The 23,955-nt window shown below is 43.1% G+C and overlaps 1 protein-coding gene across 12 annotated transcripts in view; it reads left to right on the top strand.

Moving 5' to 3' along the window:
* Nucleotides 1-23,955, top strand: part of GBF1 (golgi brefeldin A resistant guanine nucleotide exchange factor 1) — a 323,893-nt gene that overhangs the window by 297,641 nt on the left and 2,297 nt on the right. For all 12 annotated transcript variants that reach the window (XM_077454491.1, XM_077454487.1, XM_077454489.1 and 9 more), the window contains 5 exons: nt 5,459-5,589; nt 8,235-8,336; nt 13,377-13,490; nt 16,352-16,529; nt 19,820-19,945. In XM_077454491.1, the coding sequence (XP_077310617.1) occupies nt 5,459-5,589; nt 8,235-8,336; nt 13,377-13,490; nt 16,352-16,529; nt 19,820-19,945 (651 nt within the window). The remainder of the gene's footprint in view (nt 1-5,458; nt 5,590-8,234; nt 8,337-13,376; nt 13,491-16,351; nt 16,530-19,819; nt 19,946-23,955) is intronic.

The raw sequence follows: 23,955 nt of genomic DNA, 5'->3' as shown, positions 1-23,955 counted from the left end.
GCTTCCATGTGGTTGATTAGCAATTTGTGTTACCAAGCAGTTGAGCAGGTGTACCTAATAAAGTGGCCTGTGCGTGTGTGTGTGCGTATATATGTATGTGTGTATATGTATGTATGTGTGTATATATATGTATGTGTATATATATATATATATATATATATATATATATATATATATATATATATATATATATATATATATATTATGTTGGAAGGCTGGCCGCAGGCTAGCCTGAATTTGTAGGAGGAGTCTGAGGGCTTTAAATCCCTCCTCCTCCATCAGAGCCTTCGTCGGCTCATTTCTGGGTTACGGCCGGCGCACGTCACTTCCGGCCAGAGGCAGTAGTTCCCTTCCATGCTCACGCGGGGTGCCATCCATCCACGCCTTGAGGGGACCGGCACCTGCTTCTCCAGGTTCTATCTGGCCTCATGGGGGGGGGGGGGGGCGCCTGCCTGCTTGCTCTTCCCGGTGGTCACGCCGGGAGGAGGGGGGTGGCGTCTGTTCACACATGTCGCGCTGTAATGGTGGGGGAGCGGGCGAGCGGTAACCACATGGTGCTGCGAGGCATTTGGTGCACGGGACAGTTCCGGACACGTTCGGGCAGCCGAGCCCCCCCTCCATTCATTCCAGCCGGCATGTCATTTCAGCCGCCCTGGCTCTGCTTCCTCCGCTGACAGTTGGGATTCCTTCCCTGGGTAATCACATTGGGAGGGTCCAGTGGACATCACACCCTCTGCTACTGTTAGTAGTGCTGTGCCTGGATCCGTTTGAAGGGGCACCCTGTGTCCTCTGGCTTTCGGCTGGGGGGCGGAGCTCCAAACCTGCAGCCTGTACTCCAGCTCCTCCTAGTCTCCGCACCTCCTGTTCTCCCTTGGCATCTTGTCACTCTCCTGCACTAATCACTACTTTATCATGTCAGGACACAGGAGGACAGTATAACCACTCAAAGACCTTCAAAGGTTTTTCATGGCCCCTCGCATAATATAGATCAGGGTCTTTGATGTCACATTCTATTAAGATCAAGCAGGATTTGGGCAGTTTGTATGTCAGGGCCCTACCGCAAGAGGCATGTTCCATTTATTGGCTTCATGTTGAACCCACAAGTTTTCATCCACCCATCTTCCCAGCTGCCAATTACGGGGGGGGGGGGTGTCAGCCCTTACGCAGGGTGAGCTCTGCTGGGGGGGGGGTATCCGTACGGTCACTGGGGGGTCCATCTGCCCTTAGCATGCCCCCATTCATCATATATGATAACTCAGGGTCCACAGGAGTTGCGGTATGTGCACAGCAGGGGTAGTTGGGCGGTAGCTACCATATTTGGATTGTTCCATGGCAATGGTGTCATCTTTCGGGGGAGAGTTATTTTTTATTTTCAGTGGGCATAGTTTTTTCCTGTCTTGCAGTGGTTGGGGGGGTTAGAGAAGCCTGCTGGTTTGTTGCTGGATGTCCAGGGGGAGGGAGCGATGCATGCTGGTAGTTGATGAATGTACTGGGCATGAGACTTCTCTTCTGGTCTTCTGTCTCAGCGTTTTCTGTCCACTTGTCGCTTGCCAGCCAGTTCACCTCCCGGGAACTCTCGCCATGCGCTATGGAAGGGATGCCCATACGCTTTCCGGTTTTCATGGGGGGGCACTCACCCACCTGTTCACCTCCCGGCACTCTCACACCCCCCCCCCCCCCCCCCCGCACGTCCAGGCACCTATTTCAGTCACGGGGGTTTATCACGGCTCTCAGCCCCAGGTTCCTGTCTTTGCGTTCTTCTGTCATCACGTTCTGTCCAGGGGTTTTCGTCATATCGTTCGGTCCAGCTTTCTGTCAGTTCGTTCGGTCCAGTGTTTCTATCATATCGTTCGGTCCAGTGTTTCTATCATATCGTTCGGTCCAGCTTTTCGTTTGGTCCAGTTTTCTGTCATATCATTCGGTCCAGCTTTTTTCCGGCATAGTGTTCTGTCCTGCATTTCCGTCATAGCGTTTTCCTTCCTGCATTTCCGTCATAGCGTTTTCCTTCCTGCATTTCCGTCATAGCGTTTTCCTTCCTGCATTTCCGTCATAGCGTTTTCCTTCCTGCATTTCCGTCATAGCGTTTCTGTCCTGCATTTCCGTCATAAAGTTTTCTTTCCGTCATAGCGTTTTCCGTCCTGCATTTCCGTCATAGCGTTTTCTTTCCGTCATAGCGTTTTCCGTCCTGCATTTCCGTCATAGCGTTTTCCGTCCTGCATTTCCGTCATAGCGTTTTCCGTCCTGCATTTCCGTCATAGCGTTTTCCGTCCTGCATTTCCGTCATAGCGTTTTCCGTCCTGCATTTCCGTCATAGCGTTTTCCGTCCTGCATTTCCGTCATAGCGTTTTCTGTCCTGCATTTCCGTCATAGCGTTTTCTTTCCGTCGTAGCGTTCCTGTCCTGCATTTCCGTCCTAGCGTTTGCGTCCTGCATTTCCGTCCTAGCGTTTGCGCCCTGCATTTCCGTCCTAGCGTTTGCATCCTGCATTTCCGTCCTAGCGTTTGCGTCCTGCATTTCCGTCCTAGCGTTTGCGTCCTGCATTTCCGTCATAGAGTTTTTCTTTCCGTCGTAGCATTTCCACCCTGCATTTCCATCGTAGCGTTTCTGTCCTGCATTTCTGTCAGATCTGTACGGGCTGAGGTTTGTTTCATTTTGTTTGTTGTCCCTTTATTTTCTCCCCCATATAACACACCTCATACGGTGCACGCTCATTTCTTTGCACGTCTACCCACCACGGTTTGTGGGTATACTAGGCCGGAGGGTTGTTGCTACCTGTCTGCTTTCTGTCATGGTGTTTTGTACGTAGCTTTTCTGTTAGCCAGGGCTCATTTCCTGGTCTGTCACGCCTACGGACCATACGGGCTGAGGTTTCGTTTCAATTGATTGCCGTTCCACAATCTTCTCACCTGCATACCATACGTTATACGCTGCATGCTTTTTCATCTCACTTGTACATCTACCCACCACGGTCTGTGGGTACACTAGCCCTGAGGGTTGTTTGCTATCTGTCTCTGTTGTTCTGCCATAGCTTTTCCATTCGTAGCATTATGGTTGTTCGTAGTGTATGTTAGCTGGGGCTCACATCCAGGGTCTGTCACGTCTATGGACTCATACGGGCTGAGGTTTCGTTATTGATTGTCGTCCCACAATCTTCTCGCCCGTATACTGTACGTCATACGTTGCACGCTTATTTCTTCACTTTTGTACGTCCACCCACCACGGTCTGTGGGTACACCAGCCCGGAGGGTTTGTTTGCTATCTGTCTCTGTTGTTCTGTCCTAGCATTTAGTTTGTAAACTTTCATGTCATAGCTTGATGTTCGTAGTATGTCTGTTACCTAGGGCTCACATCCAGGGTCCGTCACGTCTACGGTCCCATACGGGCTGAGGTTTCGTTTTTAATTGATTTCGTCCCACAATCTTCTCGCCCGTATACCATACGTCATATGTGCACGTTCACCATACCTTTACTACTACCCACCACGGTCTGTGGGTACCTCAGCCCTGAGTGTTCGTTTTGAATTACCTGTCTTGGCGCTGCAGGTTGCTCGGGCTCACTCACTACATACACTAGGGTTGTGTCAGCATTAGGTTCATATTCACGCGCTGTTGGTCTTGTCATTTCTGCACTTACATCCTCATACTTGTTAGGTACGTAGGGGTATTGTTTCATGTGTTGGTTGTCTGTTCTCTTTTCGCTTGTTGTGTGTTTCTTGGTTCAGGGTTTGGGGTGGGTTGCGGAGGAGGCCGGTGCACATTCATCCCTCCACCGTCGCATGGGGGTTCAGTGCTTGGTAGCACCCCATTTTTAGGGGTAGGACCAAACTCTCTTAGCTCAGTTATCGCCGGGGTACCCCTTTCCCGGCCTCAGCTGGGGGGGCAGTATTCAGTGGGTTATTCCCCACTCTGTTCAAACCTCTTACATCCACCAGTGCAGCGCATGTTTCGTGCAGGATTCTTCAACCCAGTTCATGAAGTTTCTCTATGCGCTCTTATTTGTTAGTCAGGATGGTGGGGTTCATAGCCCCTTAGGCTTGCACTGAGGTCTCATCTGCGGCTCCTGTTCTTCTCAGTGCGCCTTCAGGTGTTGTTGGAATTTCTCACAGTGGCTTGTAGAACTGGGGGCAGTGTGGTCTCGCATAATCAATCTGGCCATTGGTTCTTATCCAGAGTTTGCAGTGGGCTTCTCACAAGGCGGGATGGTCTCATAGGTTCATGTTTATGGCTTTCGCTGGGTATTGCATCGGCAATTTGGCCTCATCTGCCAATTCCATGAAGTTTCTAGCAGGTGACCAGTTTTCAGGACCTACAAACTCCTGTCAAGCTGTCCATTTTTGCGGCTAACCATCAAGGGAGGAGAGTCAGGGATGTTTCTCTTTGGCACGGCTACCAGTTAGCGGACAGGTTTTCGTGGTGTTTCAGACTTCCTGTCTCCTTCCCTTGGCAGTTCCCAGTTAGTGCTCTAGGCAGTTTCTCTCTTACCACTTACCCATCTATACCAATAAAGGGGATGTTGTAAGCTAGGGGTTTGTGGTCATATTTCGGTACCTTAGCGTCGGGCAAGTAAGTTGGCCTTCTCTGCATCATTCCGTGGGTCTGCGCTTTCTCCATCCTCTCACTACAAACAGTTGTTCTCACGCCCAGGTTACTTGCCAAACCAGGCTGGAATCCTAAACCCCCTTTTTCTGGTTATTCATCTGGTTCCTGGGCAATTTTGGTAGGTCTCGCAGGGGGTCCTTTCTTTACATCAGGTTCATGGGGCGCTGGAGATCCTCCATGTTGGCAGCTACATACGTAACCCCCTTTCCTATAGTCAGCCGGGCATTCGCATTTTCCGGACTAAACGATTGTTGCGGGCCGCCTTTGTAGCTTTCACATCACACCTACTTTGCGTCTTTTTGCCCTCTTTTAAGCATACTGTCCAGCCAGGCCAAGGCACACCTCAGGCCTTGGTAGTTGGGGTCATCGTATTTCCGTATGAAGACTCTGACTACAAATTATATATAATATATATATATATATATATATATAATATATATAATATATATATATATTGTGTGTGTGTGTATAAATATATATACCACTGCTATCATATACTAGCTATATTAGAATTGCTTCATACTACTGTATATTGTGCCTGTGGATATTCATGTAGCTATACTTTTTTAATGATACATACTTAGATTTTTAGTACCCGCACAGTTGCCTCTCTTGAACTGGAGATTTGACATGCTTTTCCTAATTGGAACATTTGACATCTTTGAATGTTCAGACATGGCTTTTTACTTTGTGAATTATAAGCAAGTGAGATTGCAAACATTTGCATAGTAAGGTCAATGATTTTAATAACCTATATGCCTGCAGTGTTCTGTTTAACATGCAAAATGTACACTATGCATAAAAAAGAAAAGAAATGTAAAAAAGGTATAAAAGACAATGATTGCCATGTGTCATTTGCAGGAATTGCATGGCTTTGTTGTGATGCACGACGTCAGGTTAGGATGCAGGCTCTTACCTACTTGCAGAGAGCACTTTTGGTCCATGATCTCCAGGCATTGGATGCACTTGAATGGGAAGCCTGCTTTAATAAGGTGAGAACACTGATACTTGTGCATTTCTGTAATTCTTTCTCTGAAAACTTCTAGGTAATCTTTAATACTTGCAAATTTTCTCATTGACTTTTAAAATAACAAAAAATGTAAAAAGTAATGTGTTTTTTTTTTTTTTTGCTGCATTATTATTTATTTTTTACAGTTTTTAGTAGCTTTCTACTAAATTACTGACATTTGAAAGTACAATTTGGGACAAGGGGGCAGCAGGATTTTCTCTGTGCCATCATGAGACCTCACACAATTGTATTTGAAAAACATATTTTATTTTTACATATAGTTTAACAATACAGTATAAGGCATCAAAAAAGGAATAAACCTACAAATTGATAAAATATGTGTCCCTCTTGATATTTGCTACACCTCCCACATATATGGGGTCACCTCTACCTGGCAATACTCCAGGGAGGGCATCAAGTAGCTCAAAGGACTCTTGACATGTTTTGCGGTGACCCGCTTCTTCAGAAGATAGACAAGTAGAGGACAAGACAGTAAAAAAAATAGATGTAACTAAATCATGATAACATCACTCATAGCGTGAATTTTGGTATATAAGTCATACAATGTTTCGAATGGTGATATGTGAAACATTTACCTCAAAATGCCGATCGAATCAGCCGACAACTACCAAAGACATCAAGGCATGTACCACTGGGCGAGCATGGGAATAACTAGTACATATAACATGGTATACACAAAGCATAAAATCAATATGTACCTAATTTGCATGGCAGTATATTGCTGGTCAAAACACGAAGTTACACAATATATATCATTGTGATAAGTTTTCTAAAATATTTTTTTAGGCGGTGGGATGTATGGAATTTAGGCTGAACCCCAAAGAGCGTAAACTATAAATATTCCTATGCTGGGTATAGAGCAAAGGCATACCAAAATGGTTCTGTGGATAGAAAGAGCTGGATATTGTGTTGTATCTGGGATTACATAAACCCCCAAAAAAAAGTACGCTACCTTCATATCCCAGAGTGCAAAGGCCCCCGCTTCTATAATTTGATTGGTGTAGATAAAGATAGAAAATTACTTTAAAATTAAGAGGAACCAAAAAGAAATGCATCTGGCAGGGCGGGGATAAATTTGCTGGCTCAGTTTATGATGGCTATATTTACTCAGCAGTTATCAAAGACCAAAGTCTCCTGGCCTGGTACAGGTCCTGCTTTAACACAGAATATGGTCCCATAAAAATCAATATAAGCTAGTGCTATTGCAGCAGCAAAGTATACAGTTTAGAGTAGGTTGCCAGATAATGAAGAGATGTATGTACCTGATGGAAGAGGGTTTACCAGCGTGCATCCACCTCCATACTAACATTGATTGAGGAGAACGTGGCCTTTATACGCTATACCAATCAATTTATATAGCGGGCCCCTTTTTTGGGGTATGAAAGTAGCACACTTTTTTTTTTGTATTTGTGTCATTCCCGACAAGTTGTCCCCTCCTGCGAGTCACTGCGAAACATGTCGAGAGTCCGTTGAGCTACACTTTATCTCCTCTCTGGAGTATTGCAAGATAGAGGTGACCTCATATACGTGGGGGTGTAGCAACTATCAAGAGGGACACACATTTTATCAAATATGTATGTTTATTCCCTTGTTTATTGGTGCCTTATACTGTATTGTTAAGCTATACTGTGTGTATAAAATGTATTGTTTTAAAAACAATTGTGTGATGTCCCTCAACGGTACCGAGAAAATCCTGCTGCCTCATTGTCCCAATTGTACTTTTTCATGAATCTTAGAATGTCGGTACCGGTATTTTAGAATTCATTTAGCACGGAGCAATTACTCTATAAATTACTGGCATTGCTGGCTTTTTGAATACTGTTAAGCCCCACACACATTTCTTCCTTCAGATTTACCAAAACCCTATAATATAAGGTCAAACCTTAGGCATTTCAATTTGTGTGCAATCGGGCAGGCCCTTGCACTACATGGTTTTGGTAAATCCGAAGGAGAAAATCTGATAGTGTGTATGGGGCTTTAGGGTATTTTTGGTCAGCAAGAGGCTTGTTCCCTCCAGTCATGCCCATACGCATTTCCCCACAGGTCATGGAAGAAATACACATATAGGGCCTCACTTCTCTACTTTGACATAAACTGTTTTTCCTAAACTGTATGTATACTCAAGTTTTTCTTTCTTTGTTTTGGATAGTGTAGGGAAGGATTAGAACCCCTTTTTAATTTTGAGCGTTTCAAGTGTCAAGTTTTGACCATAATACATCTATCAGAGAAAAAGTGATGAGAAATCCAAACTTAACGTAAACCAAATTTTAACGTAATCGCTCAAATAAGAGGTGAGGGTACATCTTTTAATGAGGGCACCTGTTCCTGAAACAACTAGTTAAAATTAATTGCTTTACCTTCCTGTTGCATCTTCAGGACAGTAAGTAAAGGAAAATCACCCCAAATGTCAATAAAAAAAAATAGTGGGTAATTAAAATAACCTTTCCTACCCTATATAAAATTTGAAAAAATAAATTGTCTCTACTTAACTTTAAACTTTAGTGGTTTCTCACTGTATTTCCCTACATCTGTATGGCTTGATTTATTGCTGTTCATACTGCATAAGGTTTGGTGTTTAAATAACTGGTATGATTTTCTATTTTGCAGGTGCTATTTCCACTGTTGACAAAACTCTTGGAGAACATAAGCCCAGCTGATGTGGGAGGTATGGAGGAGACGAGAATGAGAGCATCTACCTTGCTTTCAAAGGTAAATGAGAATTTAAGGGAAGATGAGTTTTGTAATGTGTTTTTCAATACTGAGGCCTTGTTTACTCTGTGCAGATTTCACATGCATAGAATATTTTGGGGATTCCACATGGCTGCTCTGTACAAACAGGAAGTGCCTGGAGATATAGGTACCTCCACTGCCTCTCCCCAAGCTAACACTTTATAAATGTTACACCAATGCACTTTAAAAGCTGTAGACATGGTAACAGGGCAGTTATACTACACTAATGAATGAAAGCAGTTGACGAGCAGCAACACGCTGCTTAATCTTTAGAACAACACTACCGCATCTGTGTGTACTGTACTGTGTGGTGCCCATTGTAAATATCAATGGCAGGTACTGAAGGGCAGTTAAGAGGCTTTAAAAACACTGTTTAAACATGTAAATAATAATTGCAGCGCTGAATAATAAGTGAATATATATTCCACCCTAAATAAACATACAAGTGTCCATATATCAAAAAGGTATATAAAGCAAAAAGTTCTTGCAATGATGAAGTGATCTCGGCACCATTTTGTTGTGGTATAAATCACAAACAAACGGCGGCCATTTTATTGTAGACCCACAATGCATCTGGATCACTAGCAAAAAAAATAGTTAGCAAAAAGCACTTCCTGTAGAGTTTCCAACACAGAGGATGGTAACAATAATTTCCATAATAGAGTAACAAAAATAATAGAACGCTCATATGTGGGATAAATATCACAATTTTGTAAATAACCATAACCAAATAAATATCTTCTTCTAGTGGCGAGAAAAATGTACAATAAAATAAACCTAACAAAAATATTCTTTACATATAAAATTGCTGGTATATTACAATAAACTGGTAAATAAAAAGAAAATGAATATCAATCCTAATTTGTATCGGTGAAACAATTTGTCCCTGTCGACATGAAGACCGAATGGGGGTACAATTTTAGTTCATATAACCACTTCATTTCCATTTTAGATATCTCCCTCATTCTATGACAACCTCGCCAGTGTTGCTGCAATTTGTCAATGCCCACAAATTTTAAGCCTCTGGGATCCTTATTATGCCATTGTCTAAAATTTGCAGTAAGGCTATGCTTTTTAAAACTCATCTTAATATTATAGACATGCTCTCTTAAACGCCCTCTTGTAGTCCTGCCTACGTACTGTTTGTGACCAGGACTTTCTAACATATAGACCAGGGGTCTCAAACTGGCAGCCCTCCAGCTGTTGCAAAACTACAAGTCCCATCATGCCTCAGCCCATGGGAGTCATGCTTGTAACTGTCAGCCTTGCAATGCCTCATGGAACTTGTAGTTTAGCAACAGCTGGAGGGCCACCAGTTTGAGACCCCTGATATAGACTATATGCCTAGATTCACAAGATATAAACTAATTGATAGAACACTCTCTATTAGTAACAGTTGAGGAAAATGTTATAATCTTATGTTTCCTGTTCTTATTGACAGTTCATATCATGCATTTATTACAAGAATAAAAACCTTTTAGTTCAGTAAAAACAATATTGTTCAAGGATTCCCTATATTTGGGGCTAATCGATCCCTCAAGTTTGGAGCCCTTCTAAATATCACTTTAAATAGAAAAAATGTGCATCTATCACAGGGTGGTCCTGTGGATACACTATAAAAGAAAAACCAAATGCCACGTCCTTTATATATCTTGGATAAGGAGGAAGGGAAAAGGGGAAGGGAGCGAAACGCAAAAAAACCTCAACAAAAATTGTTAATTGTGTTGGACTTTTTAGGCATAATAATATATGTGAATGTAACAAAGGGGGAAAGAGAAAATGTATTTTAAATAAAGAAATTTTTATTTTTTTTTATAAAAAAAGGAGAAAAATGGGAGATGTATATAAAACATACCAAGTCATATTGTTCTATATCCTGTTTAGTCTAGTACATTGTAACAATATCTAAATGTGTTCCCATTAGGTATGTAAACCCAAAAACAGCATTTAACACTTGATATAGGAATTGATTACAGTAGACAAGATATTAATTAAAGAACCGATTGGATGTATTCTGATGCTCTACATGTTTCACGTTTTGGCTAACGCTTCCTCAGGAGCTTTAACAATTTTCTAAAATGGAGAGGTGTATCAATCAGATAATCCATAAAGCATTTCATACACATTACAATTCACCCCTGAAAGATTACACTTACAAAATAAGTAAAAACGAAACTTGCTCCGGGGTAGAAAAGGGGGAGGGAAGGGAGGGAGGAGAGAAATTTAAAAATAATTAAATTAATTTGTCAAATGGGAAACCTTTACTGGGTGTGGCCGGGCTAGTGAACGTCACTTCTGCTTTTCGCGGAGTGACGTCACTACCGGGACGGCTGTGCACAAATTGGACGCGATGGATCAGCGTCCGTGCACAGCGGTCGAAACCTTGGATAGAAGAAGGCATCTGAGGGGTTGAACTGTCCCCCTTGCACTTCAAAAATACCGGAACACGTATACCTATATCCCGCTGAAGAGGTCTATGTAGGAACCCATTGATTGCAGCAAAAAGAGGTGATTTAAATGTAAACATTTTTTTTTTTCACTAACATGAACACGAGATATAAATAATTTACAAGTAATTATATACACTATAATAATAATTTATGGCTTGATCACCTAGTACTCTGCACACAGCATGGCTGTCTATTAACCCTTTGTTACATTCACATATATTATTATGCCTAAAAAGTCCAACACAATTAACAATTTTTTGTTGAGGTTTTTTTGTGTTTCGCTCCCTTCCCCTTTTCCCTAAATATCACTTTAGGTTTCTCAGGTAGAACTTCCCTGAGAGTAGGATCTAACTTTAATATTCCCCACCTCCTTTTTAAGAATTTGTTTTACTTATGAATGTTGCACTGAATAATTGGTAATAAAGGGACAGAACATCTTTTCCTCCCCTTTCTTACTAGTAGCCAATAAATGCTCTCTATCCATATGGGCAACATTCTGTATGTTTTGATTTAAAGTAGACTCATAATATCCTTTTTCTAAGAATCTTTTAACATTAATGCAAAATCAAAATCTGAAAATTTTGTTTTTGTGATCCAATCATGCCACCATTGATTTTCGAAATTCGAGCTTTTAAAAAAAAGATTTAATATGTTACCCTATTATTTATTTATGATATTTAAATCCAAAAAACTCACTTATTATTGAAATCCAAATAAGACATAAAATTAATGTTTCATCTCCTTTCCACAATAGTAGAATGTCATCAATAGTTTGTAAAAAATCAGATAATCCCATCGTTTATCCAAAATAACATGGTTTAAATGCAGGGTATTAATACACATGTGAATGAGCCCTGAGGGAAAATATGTTGTATAGAAAAGTTTAAAGTTGTTCTATAGGCTCAAGGTTTTTTTTACCTTCATGCATTCTAAAAAAAAAAACTCCCCTGTGCAGCAGCCCCCCTAATATGTACGTGAGTCCCATCTCAATAAAGCAATGTGCCTGAGGACCTTGGTTCTCTGGGGGCTCTCTATCCTCATTGGCTGAGACACTGCTGCCAATCACAGCCAGTGAGCAAATGAAAGAGGGAGGGGGCAAGCCGTGGCTGTGTGTTAATGGAACAGGAACAAATCTGCCTGAGTTCCCCCATTGCAAGCTTGCTCTGGGGCAGGAGGGAGGGGCCATGAGTTTTGGCAGTGACCCAAGATTAGGAGGATCTGGGCTGCTCTGTGCAAAACCACTTCACAGAGGAGGTACCGTATATACTCGAGTATAGGCCGACCCGAATATAAGCCGAGGCCCCCAATTTACCCCCAAAAAACTGGAAAACTTATTGACTCGTGTATAAGCCGAGGGTGAGACATGGCTGTCCATCCCTGTGTGTCCGTCCATCCCTGTGTGTGTGTCCGTCCATCCATCCCTGTGTGTGTGTCCATCCATCCATCCATCCATCCCTGTGTGTCCGTCCATCCATCCCTGTGTGTGTATCCATCCATCCCTGTGTGTGTGTGTGTGTGTGTGTGTGTGTGTGTATTCATCCATCCATCCATCCCTGTGTGTGTGTGTGTGTGTGTATCCATCCATCCATCCCTGTGTGTGTGTGTGTGTGTGTGTGTGTGTGTGTCCGTGCAGCCTTGTGTGTGTGTCCAGCCTACCTGTGTCCCAAGCCTCCGTCCCGAGCCGCCGTCGTCCCGTGCCTCCTCTGTCCCGTGCCTCCTCTGTCCCGTGCCTCCTCTGTCCCGTGCCTCCTCTGTCCCGTGCCTCCTCCGTCCCGTGCCTCCTCCGTCCCGTGCCTCCTCCGTCCCGTGCCTCCTCCGTCCCGTGCCTCCTCCGTCCCGTGCCTCCACCGTCCCGTGTCGTGCCGATGGATCGCCGCTCTTCTCGGCGGCCATTCTACGATTCAAAAGCTGCGCCTCCGTCCTCCGCCTGTGATAGGCGGAACACTCAATTTCCCAGCAGCCTGTGTTCCGCCTATCACGGACATCCTCTCATACTCGTCCGTAGTATGAGAATGAACGGATGTCCGTGATAGGCGGAACACTGACTGCTGGGATATTCAGTGTTCCGCCTATCACAGGCGGAGGCGGAGAAGGAGGCGCGGCTTTTGAATTTTAATGTCCACCGTCTGTCTGCTCGATACGCTGATCGAGCAGTCAGACAGCGGTGACTCGAGTATAAGCCGAGGGGGCACTTTCAGCCTCAAAAAAGAGGCTGAAAATCTCGGCTTATACTCGAGTATATACGGTAAGTAACATGTTTGTTATTTTAAAAAAAAACAAAAAAAAACTTTAATATCACTTTAATTGGGCATTCTCTCTAGGTATTCTCCCAATAGAGAAAGGGGTTGGCTTATCAGTGTGTCTAACAGGAGTGTTGGTATTTTGCATGAGGGAGAATGGCAGGTTGTAATAATGAAACGTAAAGGTAGTAGAGGAGAATGTGGTTGCCATGTGCTCACTGTCCACAACTTTTTAGCTCTAAATACAGCCGAAGTACACAATGTATTGTCTTCTGCTCAGAAGCATTGTTGTTCAGCAGAAATATCAGGAAATGTTTCTTTCAATTTAGGTCTTCCTACAGCATTTGTCTCCTTTACTGTCTCTTCCCACCTTTGCTGCTCTGTGGATGACAATACTAGAATTTATGGACAAGTACATGCACGCTGGCTCAAGTGACTTGCTGGTAAGTTAATGCTACCTGTTTATGCCTTAATGTAAAACGGTAGGAAGCTCAAAATTATTCCTTGCACAATGTACAAGATGTAGCAACCAATTTTTTATTTTTTCTCCAAGCAATAGAAAAGCTTAATATAATAGTATAGGGAGAAGTAAGCAAATTAAAAGAAAGTAGTAAAGTAGACCATTGCAGCCAAAAAGGTTCCATTCTTGCTTTCTCTGCCATCTTCTGGGTCCTGTGCTTAACAGCTGACCCTGTAATTAGTGCCCTGATTGGAGAAGGTAGAGAACAAGTCTCTTCTCCACTCCAATCAGAGAACTTTTTGTATTCATAAAAAAATACTATATGGATGGAATATTAGTCTGTGAGGATCCAATACAACAAATTATATTTTCTCAATTGCCGATAGATCAATTAGTGCAATTAAAGTGGTTGTATGGTAAATTTTTTAACTTTTACCTACAGGAAAGCTTATAATAAGGCTTACCTGTAGGTAAAAAAAATATCTCCTAAACCTGTACGGTTTAGGAGATATTCCCCTCGGTATGCGCCGCTGACTGCAGCGGCGCATGCGCACAAGGGGGTTCTCGCCGTGAAAATCCGGCAGCGCTCGTCTGGCCGGACTGAAATCTCCCGCGCGCATGCGCGGGAGTGACGATATCGCGGCTCCGGCCACTCACAGCGCCGGAGCCGCGATACCCGGAAGAGACGCCGAGGGAGCATGTCAGCTCCCTCGGCGTGGATCGGGCCAGATGTCGGGGCCTCGTTCTAAGGTAAGTATTTCATAATGAGCTAGTATGCGGTGCATACTAGCTCATTATGCCTTTTGCTTTGCAGGTTTAAAAATAAATAAATAAATAAATTTGCGGGTTTACTACCGCTTTAATAATAGCCTACCACTTGTATAATGTATATATCCTACATTTTTTTTGATACATAGGATTTGGACTACTGTTCCACAAGAAAATCTGTATGCGGGATATACTCAGTAAATGCCCATGTGGAATAATGTACAATTGCCGGAAATGGCGATGCTTGAAAATTTTGATTTATGGATACAGTCTGGCATTTTGCTTCTCAGCCAACTCTTTGATAATTATGTGAAAACCAGAGAAAAAAGGGTTGGGGTTTTGAATGAGGCATGCTGATGTATACAATGTATGAGATAATCATGAATAGGTTGAATGTCACAATCCCCTAGGGGTAGATGATGATAATCATGATAAAACCGATAAAGTTGACACATTTATGATAAAGAATGTAGTCCTAAAGAATCAATAAATATAATACATTTAATGGTGAATAATAAATTGCGAAACATGATCTGTGACAAACAATATCAATAATAAAACATCAAATACATACAAATACCTGATATATGGAGTTAAGAGTTGTAATATGATACAGTTATCAGTGCAAACTTATACTTGCCACCCATGGATGAATGCTTAACTCGTTTCATGGCCTAGTGCCAATCATCAGGTGTTGATGCGTGAATGAGCTAGAAAATGAATAGATAAATTATTAAATTGTCTAGGGATCCAATGTTCCCCATAGATGGGGAAAGAGGCAAAGAAGAGAGAAGACACTTTCAATATTACTTGCAAAGCAGCCCATAAATTATGGCCAGCTCTAAGAGATGGGATAGAACGGTAGCCCGGCGTGAGTGGTGCCAATCGGGGTTGAGGTGGAAGATCCTCAAGATAGGACCTCGAGAAGAGTTGTGCCAGACAACCACTACACAATCCCATATTGTGGAATGTGTGCATAATTGGCATCTGCCCAAATCGGTGTATAAATATAAAATTAAAATAAGAAGCAATAAAACGTAAATTGCTTGAGTGTGTGTGTATAAGGTGAGTGTGGGTGCATGTGAAAATAATTGTATATGTGCAATAGCAGAGAAAGTATGAATTGAATTAATAAACAATATATATATCAAAAATTGGTGCGGATGCAGTAGTGGTGTGTATGTATGTAGTGTTGTATTTAGATGTATAGTGTGTGTGTGTGTGTGTGTGTGTGTGTGTGTGTGTGTGTGTGTGTGTGTGTGTATGTATGTATATAAATATATGTATATGCATGTGTGTGAGGTATGTAGAGTGATAAAAAAAAAATCTCCAGTTACCTGAACTGAAAGTGAGTGTGACACAGAGGTCTGTTCCCCGTGGTAATAGCATGTGGAGTGAAATGCCGGCCCCCCAGTCCTGGGGGGATCCTAGGCCAACGTCACGTATACCATGTGACCGCCAACGACAGGAGCATTGGGCCCCCAACAAATCTGCGGGCGCCCGCTCTCCTCTGCTAAAGTGTGGGGTGAAAAAAATGCTCTCTCACGTAATGTCGACAACATACTGAATTAAGCGCTGCCTGGTCCCATAAGTGTCCTACAAATACCATCATAAATAGAAACGTAAAAAATAATTCCGTTGATTAAAATCATATGGTTAAAAACATTTACACGCACTTGCGTGTAAAATGCAAGCAAAATACTGAACCAGTTTGCAACATTGTGCATTTCACCGGCCAGAAATGATGCCTTTTGATAACACGCCGTTGTGAACTTCTGGTTTGATACTTTGCTCAATTGGCTGTCATGGCAGTTGCATGATCGTAAAGCTCCCGATTGCAAGTAGCAATTGGGAGCTTCCCGTTAGCCATCTCTAACTGTGTCGGGAGCACAGCTGGATTTTGTTGCACGCAAATATGCGGCCGCTCAGTGCCAAGGCCCACCTGCCAAGAGGCCGCATATTTGTGTGGCGTCAGCACAAACGGATTAACGTTTCTAACTTGGTGATTCAACAGAAATTCAATTTGCTACTTCAGATTGTGAGCAATCTTTTTTTTTTTTTTTTATTTGTTTTTAGATGGAGGCCATACCCGAATCCTTGAAAAACATGCTGCTAGTTATGGACACGGCTGGAATATTCCACAGTGCAGACTCTCGGACAGGATACTCAGACCTTTGGGAGATTACATGGGAGAGAATAGACTGTTTCCTGCCTCGGCTGAGAGAAGAGCTTTTCAAGCAGACAATAATACAGGGTAATTTCTTAACATCTATCTGAGACTTAACAGCGCTTGTGATTTGAGGAAAATCTCCAGTCTGTTGAAATTTAAACAGAAAACATTAAAAATATCCATACACCTTCCCATTTTATTTCAAAAGGAAAAGCAGCTAATATAAAATCCTTTATCTAACACCCTGAGAACTTTGATGCCACTCCATGTATTATTTTGCCATCACATCTTACACAAAATAGACAAACCTCCCATTTGCATACTGGTTGCTGGGTTCTTTCCTCGGTTGAGACCTGCCCGGCAATGACATGCTGAAGAGGACTGGACATCCACAAAGCGAACTAAGCGGGAGTTTTTTCTGTTGTGTCTTTATTAAAATAGAAGCCATTGCCCTGTGTCATTGCCTAGCAGTTCCTTTACCTGGCCAACTTTTAGATGCAGATAGCGCCTGGCAAATTATTCTTGAGCAGTTTAGAGCCACAGTATTTTATGACATTGCTGTTGCTTTCCTTTTAGCTGGCAGGAGTGCATGATTATGGGGTGATTCTATAACTATTGAATAAATCTTTAAAGTGTATGTAAACTTTCACGTATACCCAGTGAAGTGAACAGCCTCAGATGATACAGAGAGATGAAACAAATCTCTACATAAGTTTTACATGCATATCTGCTGTCTTTGGCTTTCTATAGTCTTTAGAAAATGAACATTGTGTTAGAATTTTTACTTCCTCTTTCAGCATTGGGAGTGAAGCCTGGGCATACACTGTGTGACAGCTGATTGGAGGAAAGGCACACACCCCCTCCACATAGGCAGGAGAAAGAAGATACTTGCTGTGCTGTGAATAAACAAGCTCTCTGCTAATCCATTTATAGAAACCTCCCCAACACAAATTTTCAGCTGCTTTTATTTCCTGTGTTGGAGAGCTTGTCAGAAGTTATCATGCTGATAACAGATGACTGAAGCAGCAGAAAGGCATGGGACTTTGCTTTGGAGCAAGATAAGAAAACACTACAGATATGTGCCCAGGTCAAATTTCATGAATCAGGTTTACTTCCCATTTAAAGTGAAGTGATCTAAGGTAAAACAGGAACACTTGCATGTTCATTGATAACATTTCCTGCTCCGTTACAGTGGGTAAAATAAGGATTGAACACGTCACCATTTTTCCAGATAAATATATCTCTATGGCTCGGTTCACATTGGTGCGATGCGGGAAACCCTGAGACTCCACTGCGGGTTCCCGCATCGCACCTGAGTCGCAGACATATCACACAGCCAACCGCCTGATCGGTGCGTATATCGCAGTGTGAACCGTCAATTTGGACAGGGTTCACACCCATGCGATCCAAATCTGGTGTGGACAAAAAAGTTAGGCCCAAATGTAATGCAAAGTCAGCCATACAATCTGTATGGCTGGGTTTGCATCACACAAACATCACATGTGATTTGCACAGCAATTCGGTGCGAATCACATGCGAGGTCCGACATCGCACCACAATGTGAACCCAGCCTAAAGGTGCTATCATCATGAAATTTTCACCACATGTCAGTAACAACCCATGCAATCCATACATACAAAGAAACAAGTTCAAGTGTTGTTGACGTTGTATAATAAAAATGGAATGAGACAGGGAAAAAGTATTGAACACATGAAGAAAGGGAGGTGCAAAAAGGCATGGAAAGCCAAGACACCAGTTAGAATCTATCCATAATTAGAAGGCAATCCTGCCTCTTGTCAGTGCAAATTTAATATCAGCTAGTTAAGTCTCAACTGATGGCCTAAAAAGGTGTCTCTTTACCAAGGTGTTGCACAAGAAACATCTCATAATGGGTAAAAGCAAAGAGCTCTCCCAAGACCGTCACAACCTTAGTGTTGCAAAATATACTGATTGCGTTGGTTAGAGGAAGATTTCGAAGCTTCTAAATGTTCCAGTGAGCACTGTTGGTGCCATAATCCGGAAGTGGAAAAGAACATAATTTCACCATAAACCGGCCATCACCAGGTTCTCCTCGCAAGATGGAGTGAAAATAATTATCAGAAGAGTTGTCCGATAAACAAAGACCACTTGTGGAGAGCTTCAATAAGACCTGGAATTAGCAGCTACAATTCTTTCAAAGAAAACAATAAGCAATTCACTCAACCGCCACAGCCTGTATGCACGCTCACCACACAAAACTCCATTGCTGAAGAAAAAGCATGCTGAAGCTAATTTTTAAGTTTGCTGAACAACATTTAGACAAGTCTGTGAAATACTGGGAGAATACAGTCTGGTCAGATGAGACCATAATTTAACTCTTTGGATGCCAAAATACACACCATGTTTGAAGGTCAAATGGCACTGCACATCACCCCAAAACCAACAGTGAAGGTTGGCGGTGGGAACATCATGGTGTGGGGCTATTTTTCAGCATATGGTACTGGCAAACTTGATATGCATTAAAGGAAGGATGAATGGAAAAATGTACCAAGATATTCTAGCTAAAAATCTGCTGCCATCCACCAGGATGATGAAGATGAAACGAGGGTGGACATTTCAGCATAAACTTGATCCCAAACACAAAGCCAAGGAAACTATTGGTTTAAAAAGAAAATAAAACTTAGAATGGCACAGCCAATCACCTGACTTGAATCCAAAAAAAAATCTATGGAAAGAACTAAAGATCAGAGTTCGTAGAAGAGGCTCACGGAACCTTCAAGATTTGAAGACGGTTTATGTGGAAGAATGGGTCAAAATCACATCTGAGCATTGCTTGCATCTAGTTTCTCCATACAGGAGCCTGCGTCTTGAAGCTGTCATTACTGACAAAGGATTTTGTATGAAGCATTAAAAAGATTTCAGTTGGCGTGTTCAATAATTGTTCCGCGTGTCATTCCATTTTATTACACAACTTAATTTCTGAACTTATTTGTTTTGGTGTCTTTGAGTGTATGGGTTGCATGGGTTGTTACCGACATGTGGTGAAATGTTTATGTCCATATCACCTTTTAGAAATGGATTTACCTATAAAAACGGTGATGTGTTCAAAACATATTTTACCGGCTGTTTATTTTGTTTTCAACAAAGATGAATATTTTGATGAACCGCATTAATTTTATCTGGTAAATTATCATTATTGTACCTAGAATACTACTATTTCTGTATTCCTTAAACATTTAGGTAACATAAGTTGAATATTTTGTCATATCTTCATAAAATTGGCCTGACTTTTGACTTTAGATAGATCTGTCTTTCAAATTTAAATAAGCAGTGATAGTATGACCGTCCCTCCTAATGTGTAATACTGAAGGTAGAGTTGCATGTTTCATTTACAGACCCACCCCATGTATCTGCAAGTGAAGCACATCCTCAAAAGACACTAGTGGGTCCTGCTTTCGTTCCAGCTCCTACAGAGCCCAGACCTGTGCCACAGCCAGCTCAGCCTGAGCAAATACCAAGTGGTAAGTCTTGTATATGGCTCCCCATTCTGTTTGTCACCAGTCTTTATTAGCAGATTTTTTTTCAAAACTTTGAACTGAAAAAAAATGGGTTAACCTAATAATAAACCTGTACAAATAATACAAGCCATAGCAAATTCACACAGTGCATTTGAAAAGTATTCATACATCTTGAAATGTTTGTCATGTTACAACCAAAAACGTAAATGTATTTTATAGTGATTTTATGTGATAGGCCAATACAAAATGGCACATAAGAGTCCATTCACACAGGGGCAACACGACTTGTAGGCGACTTGAGTGAGGCAACTTGTACACGACTTGAGTTAAGATCACAGCGCGACTTGGGACGACTTCAACACGACTTGTGATGACTTCAACCTGACTTGGGACGACTTACAAGTCGCCCCAGGCCAGGCGACTTTTGCCGTGGCCAAGCAGAGAATGAGCTCAAGGGGGAACTCCACGCCAAATTTCTGAAAAAAATTTGGCGTGGGTTCCCCCTCCGAGAGCATACCAGGCCCTTAGGTCTGGTATGGATTCCAAGGGGAACCCCCTACGCCGAAAAAACGGCGTGGGGATCCACACCAGACCCTTATCCGAGCACGCTACCCGGCCGGCCAGGAAAGGGGGTGGGGACGAGCGGGCGGCCCCCCCCTCCTGAGCCGTACCAGGCCGTGTGCCCTCAACATGGGGGGGTACCCCTACCCATTCACCTGTGAAAAAAAGTACAAAAAAAAACACAACACAGGGAAAAAATATTTTATTGCACAGCTCCGGGGGTCTTCCGTCTTCGGGGGTCTTCTCGCTGGACTCCTCCGCTATCTTCTTGTAGCTCTTTTGCTAGAGGAGGAGTCCGGCTTTCTTCCTCGCCGCCGGCCTCTTCTCCCGACTTCGGGGGTCTTGTCCCCCTCTTCGGTTCTTCTGCCGGGCCACCGCGCCTTCTTATAGCTCTTTTACAGGCGGTGGCCCGGTCTTCTGTCGCCGCCGCCGCCTTCCGTTCTTCTCCTTCTTCTTCTCCTGGAGATGTTGACTCGACGAGCTCTCCGGCCGCAATGCCAGGGACGCGCTGAGCTGCCACTTATATAGGGACAATGGGGCGGTGTCACATGGGTTGATGTCACATGGGTTGGTCACATGGGTTGATGTCACATGGTAAGGGGGCGGGGTCACCAGGTGACATCAACCCATGTGACATCAACCCATGTGACACCGCCCCATTGTCCCTATATAAGTGGCAGCTCAGCGCGTCCCTGGCATTGCGGCTGGAGAGCTCGTCGAGTCAACATCTCCAGGAGAAGAAGAAGGAGAAGAACGGAAGGCGGCGGCGGCGACAGAAGACCGGGCCACCGCCTGTAAAAGAGCTATAAGAAGGCGCGGTGGCCCGGCAGAAGAACCGAAGAGGGGGACAAGACCCCCGAAGTCGGAAGAAGAGGCCGGCGGCGAGGAAGAAAGCCAGACTCCTCCGCTAGCAAAAGAGCTACAAGAAGATAGCGGAGGAGTCCGGCGAGAAGACCCCCGAAGACGGAAGACCCCCGGAGCTGTGCAATAAAATATTTTAACCCTGTTGTTTTTTTTTGTACTTTATTTCACAGGTGAATGGGTAGGGGTACATTGTACCCCATACTCATTCACATAGGGTGGGGGGCCGGTATCCGGGGGCCCCCTTATTAAAGGGGGCTCACGGATTCCAATAAGCCCCCCGCCCGCAGACCCCGACAACCAACGGCCAGGGTTGTCGGGAAGAGGCCCTTGTCCTCATCGACATGGGGACAAGGTGCTTTGGGGTGGGGGGGCGCATGCCCCCCCTCCCCCAAGGCACCCCCCCCATGTTGAGGGCACGCGGCCTGGTACGGCTCAGGAGGGGGGGGGCGCCCGCTCGTCCCCACCCCCCTTCCTGGCCGGCCGGGTAGCGTGCTCGGATAAGGGTCTGGTGTGGATCTGGGGGGACCCCCACGCCGTTTTTTCGGCGTAGGGGGTTCCCCTTGGAATCCATACCAGACCTAAGGGTTTTTTTCAGAAATTTGGCGTGGAGTTCCCTCTTGAGAGCTGATAATTCTGTCAGAGTCGCCTCCGTATAGACGGAGATCCGACTTGAAGGCGATCTCCATTGAAATCAATGGGTACCGGTCGCCTACAAGTCGGATAGAAGTAGTACAGGAACCTTTTCTGAAGTCGGAGCGACTTCAGTAGTGTGCATTAAGACGGCTCTCATTCACTTACATTGCTTTTTAAATGTTGTCCGACCTGAGGCGACCTGAGGCGACTAGGGGCGACCTGAAGTCGGATCAGGAGTTGCCCCTGTGTGAATGGACTCTAATTGTGAAGTAGAAGGAAAATAATAAATGTTTTTCAAAATTGTTTACAAATTCCTGAAAAGTGTAGCATGTATTTGTACTCTGCCCCCTTTACTCTGGTTTACTGTTTTATCAATTGTCTTCTGAAGTTAACTTGTAGAGTTCACCTGTGTGTAATTTAATCTCAATATAAATACAACTGTTCTGTGAAGCCCTCATAGGCTTGTTAGAGAACCTTGTGGAACAATCTGCATCATGAAGGCCAAGGAACACACCAGGCAGGTCAGGGATAAAGTTGTGGAGAAGTTTAAAGCAGGGTTAGGTTATAAAAAAAAATCCAAAGCTTTGAACATCTCACGGAGCACTGTTCAATCCATCATTCCGAAAATGGGAAAGAGTATGCCACAGCGGCAAACCTACCACGATATGGCCGCCCACCTAAACTGAAAGGCCGGGCAAGAGTGCATTAATCACATAAGTAGTCAAGAGGTCCATGGTAACTCTGGAGAAGCTGCAGAGATCCACAGCTCAGGTGGGAGAATCTGTCCACAGGACAACTATTAGTCCTGCACTCCACAAATCTGGCCTTTTATAGAAGAGTGGCAAGAAGAAAGCCATTGTTGAAAGAAAGCCATAGGAAGTCCCATTTGCAGTTTGCGAGAATCCAGGAGGACATAGCAAACATGTGGAGGAAGGTGCCCAGGTCAGATGAGACCAAAATTGAACCTTTTGGCCTAAAAGCAAAACGATATGCATGGCAAAAAATTACGCTGAACACATCATCCCCACTGTGAAAAATGAAGGCAGCATCATATTATGGGGATGCTTTTCTTCAGCAGGGACAGGGAAGCTGGTCAGAATTGATTGGAAAATGGATAGAGCCAAATACCAGGCAATCTTAGAAGAAAACCTGTTAGTCTGCAAAAGACTTGAGACTGGGGCGGAGGTTCACCTTCCAGCAGGACGATGACCCTAAACATACAGCCAGCGCTATAATGGAATGGTTTAAATCAAAGCTAATTCATGTGTTAGAATGGCCCAGTCAAAGTCTAGACGTAAATCCAATTGAGAATCTGTGGTAAGACTTGAAAATTGCTGTTCACAGTCACTCTTCATCTTATCTGACAGAGCTTGAGCTATTTTGCAAAAAAGAATCTGCACAAATGTCACTCTAGGTGTGCAAAGCTGGTAGAGACATCCCCAAAAACACTTGCAGCTGTAATTGCAACGAAAGGTGGTTCTACAAAGTATTGAAAAAAAAATGTATAATTTTTCTTCCACTTCACAATTATGTGCCACTTTGTGTTGGTCTATCACATAAAATCCCAATAAAATACATTTTATGTTTTTGGTTGTAACATGACAAAATGTGGAAAATTTCAAGCGATGTGAATACTTTTTCAAGGCACTGTATATAAACCATTAACAGTATACCAAATATAAAAAGATAGTTCAATTATAGTTCTTCAAAGCTTTGTGTGTGTATGTATGTATATGTGTATGTGTGTGTGTGTGTATATATATATATATATATATATATATATATATATATATATATATATATATATATATATATATATATATATATATATATATATATAAATTATCTCTTCAGCCAATCTTAATGTGGTGTAAAACTCAAAACTGTGAATGTAATACAGACAGAATAAAAAATAAAAAAAACGAATGCAGCCATCACATCCAAGGATTGTTAGG

The sequence above is a fragment of the Lithobates pipiens genome, unplaced genomic scaffold (assembly GCF_037356315.1).
Source record: "Lithobates pipiens isolate NorthernLeopardFrog02 unplaced genomic scaffold, aLitPip1_a1.2 Scaffold_25, whole genome shotgun sequence".
In the NCBI taxonomy this organism is placed as follows: Eukaryota; Metazoa; Chordata; class Amphibia; order Anura; family Ranidae; genus Lithobates; species Lithobates pipiens.
This window is presented reverse-complemented; position numbering and strand designations above follow the sequence as displayed.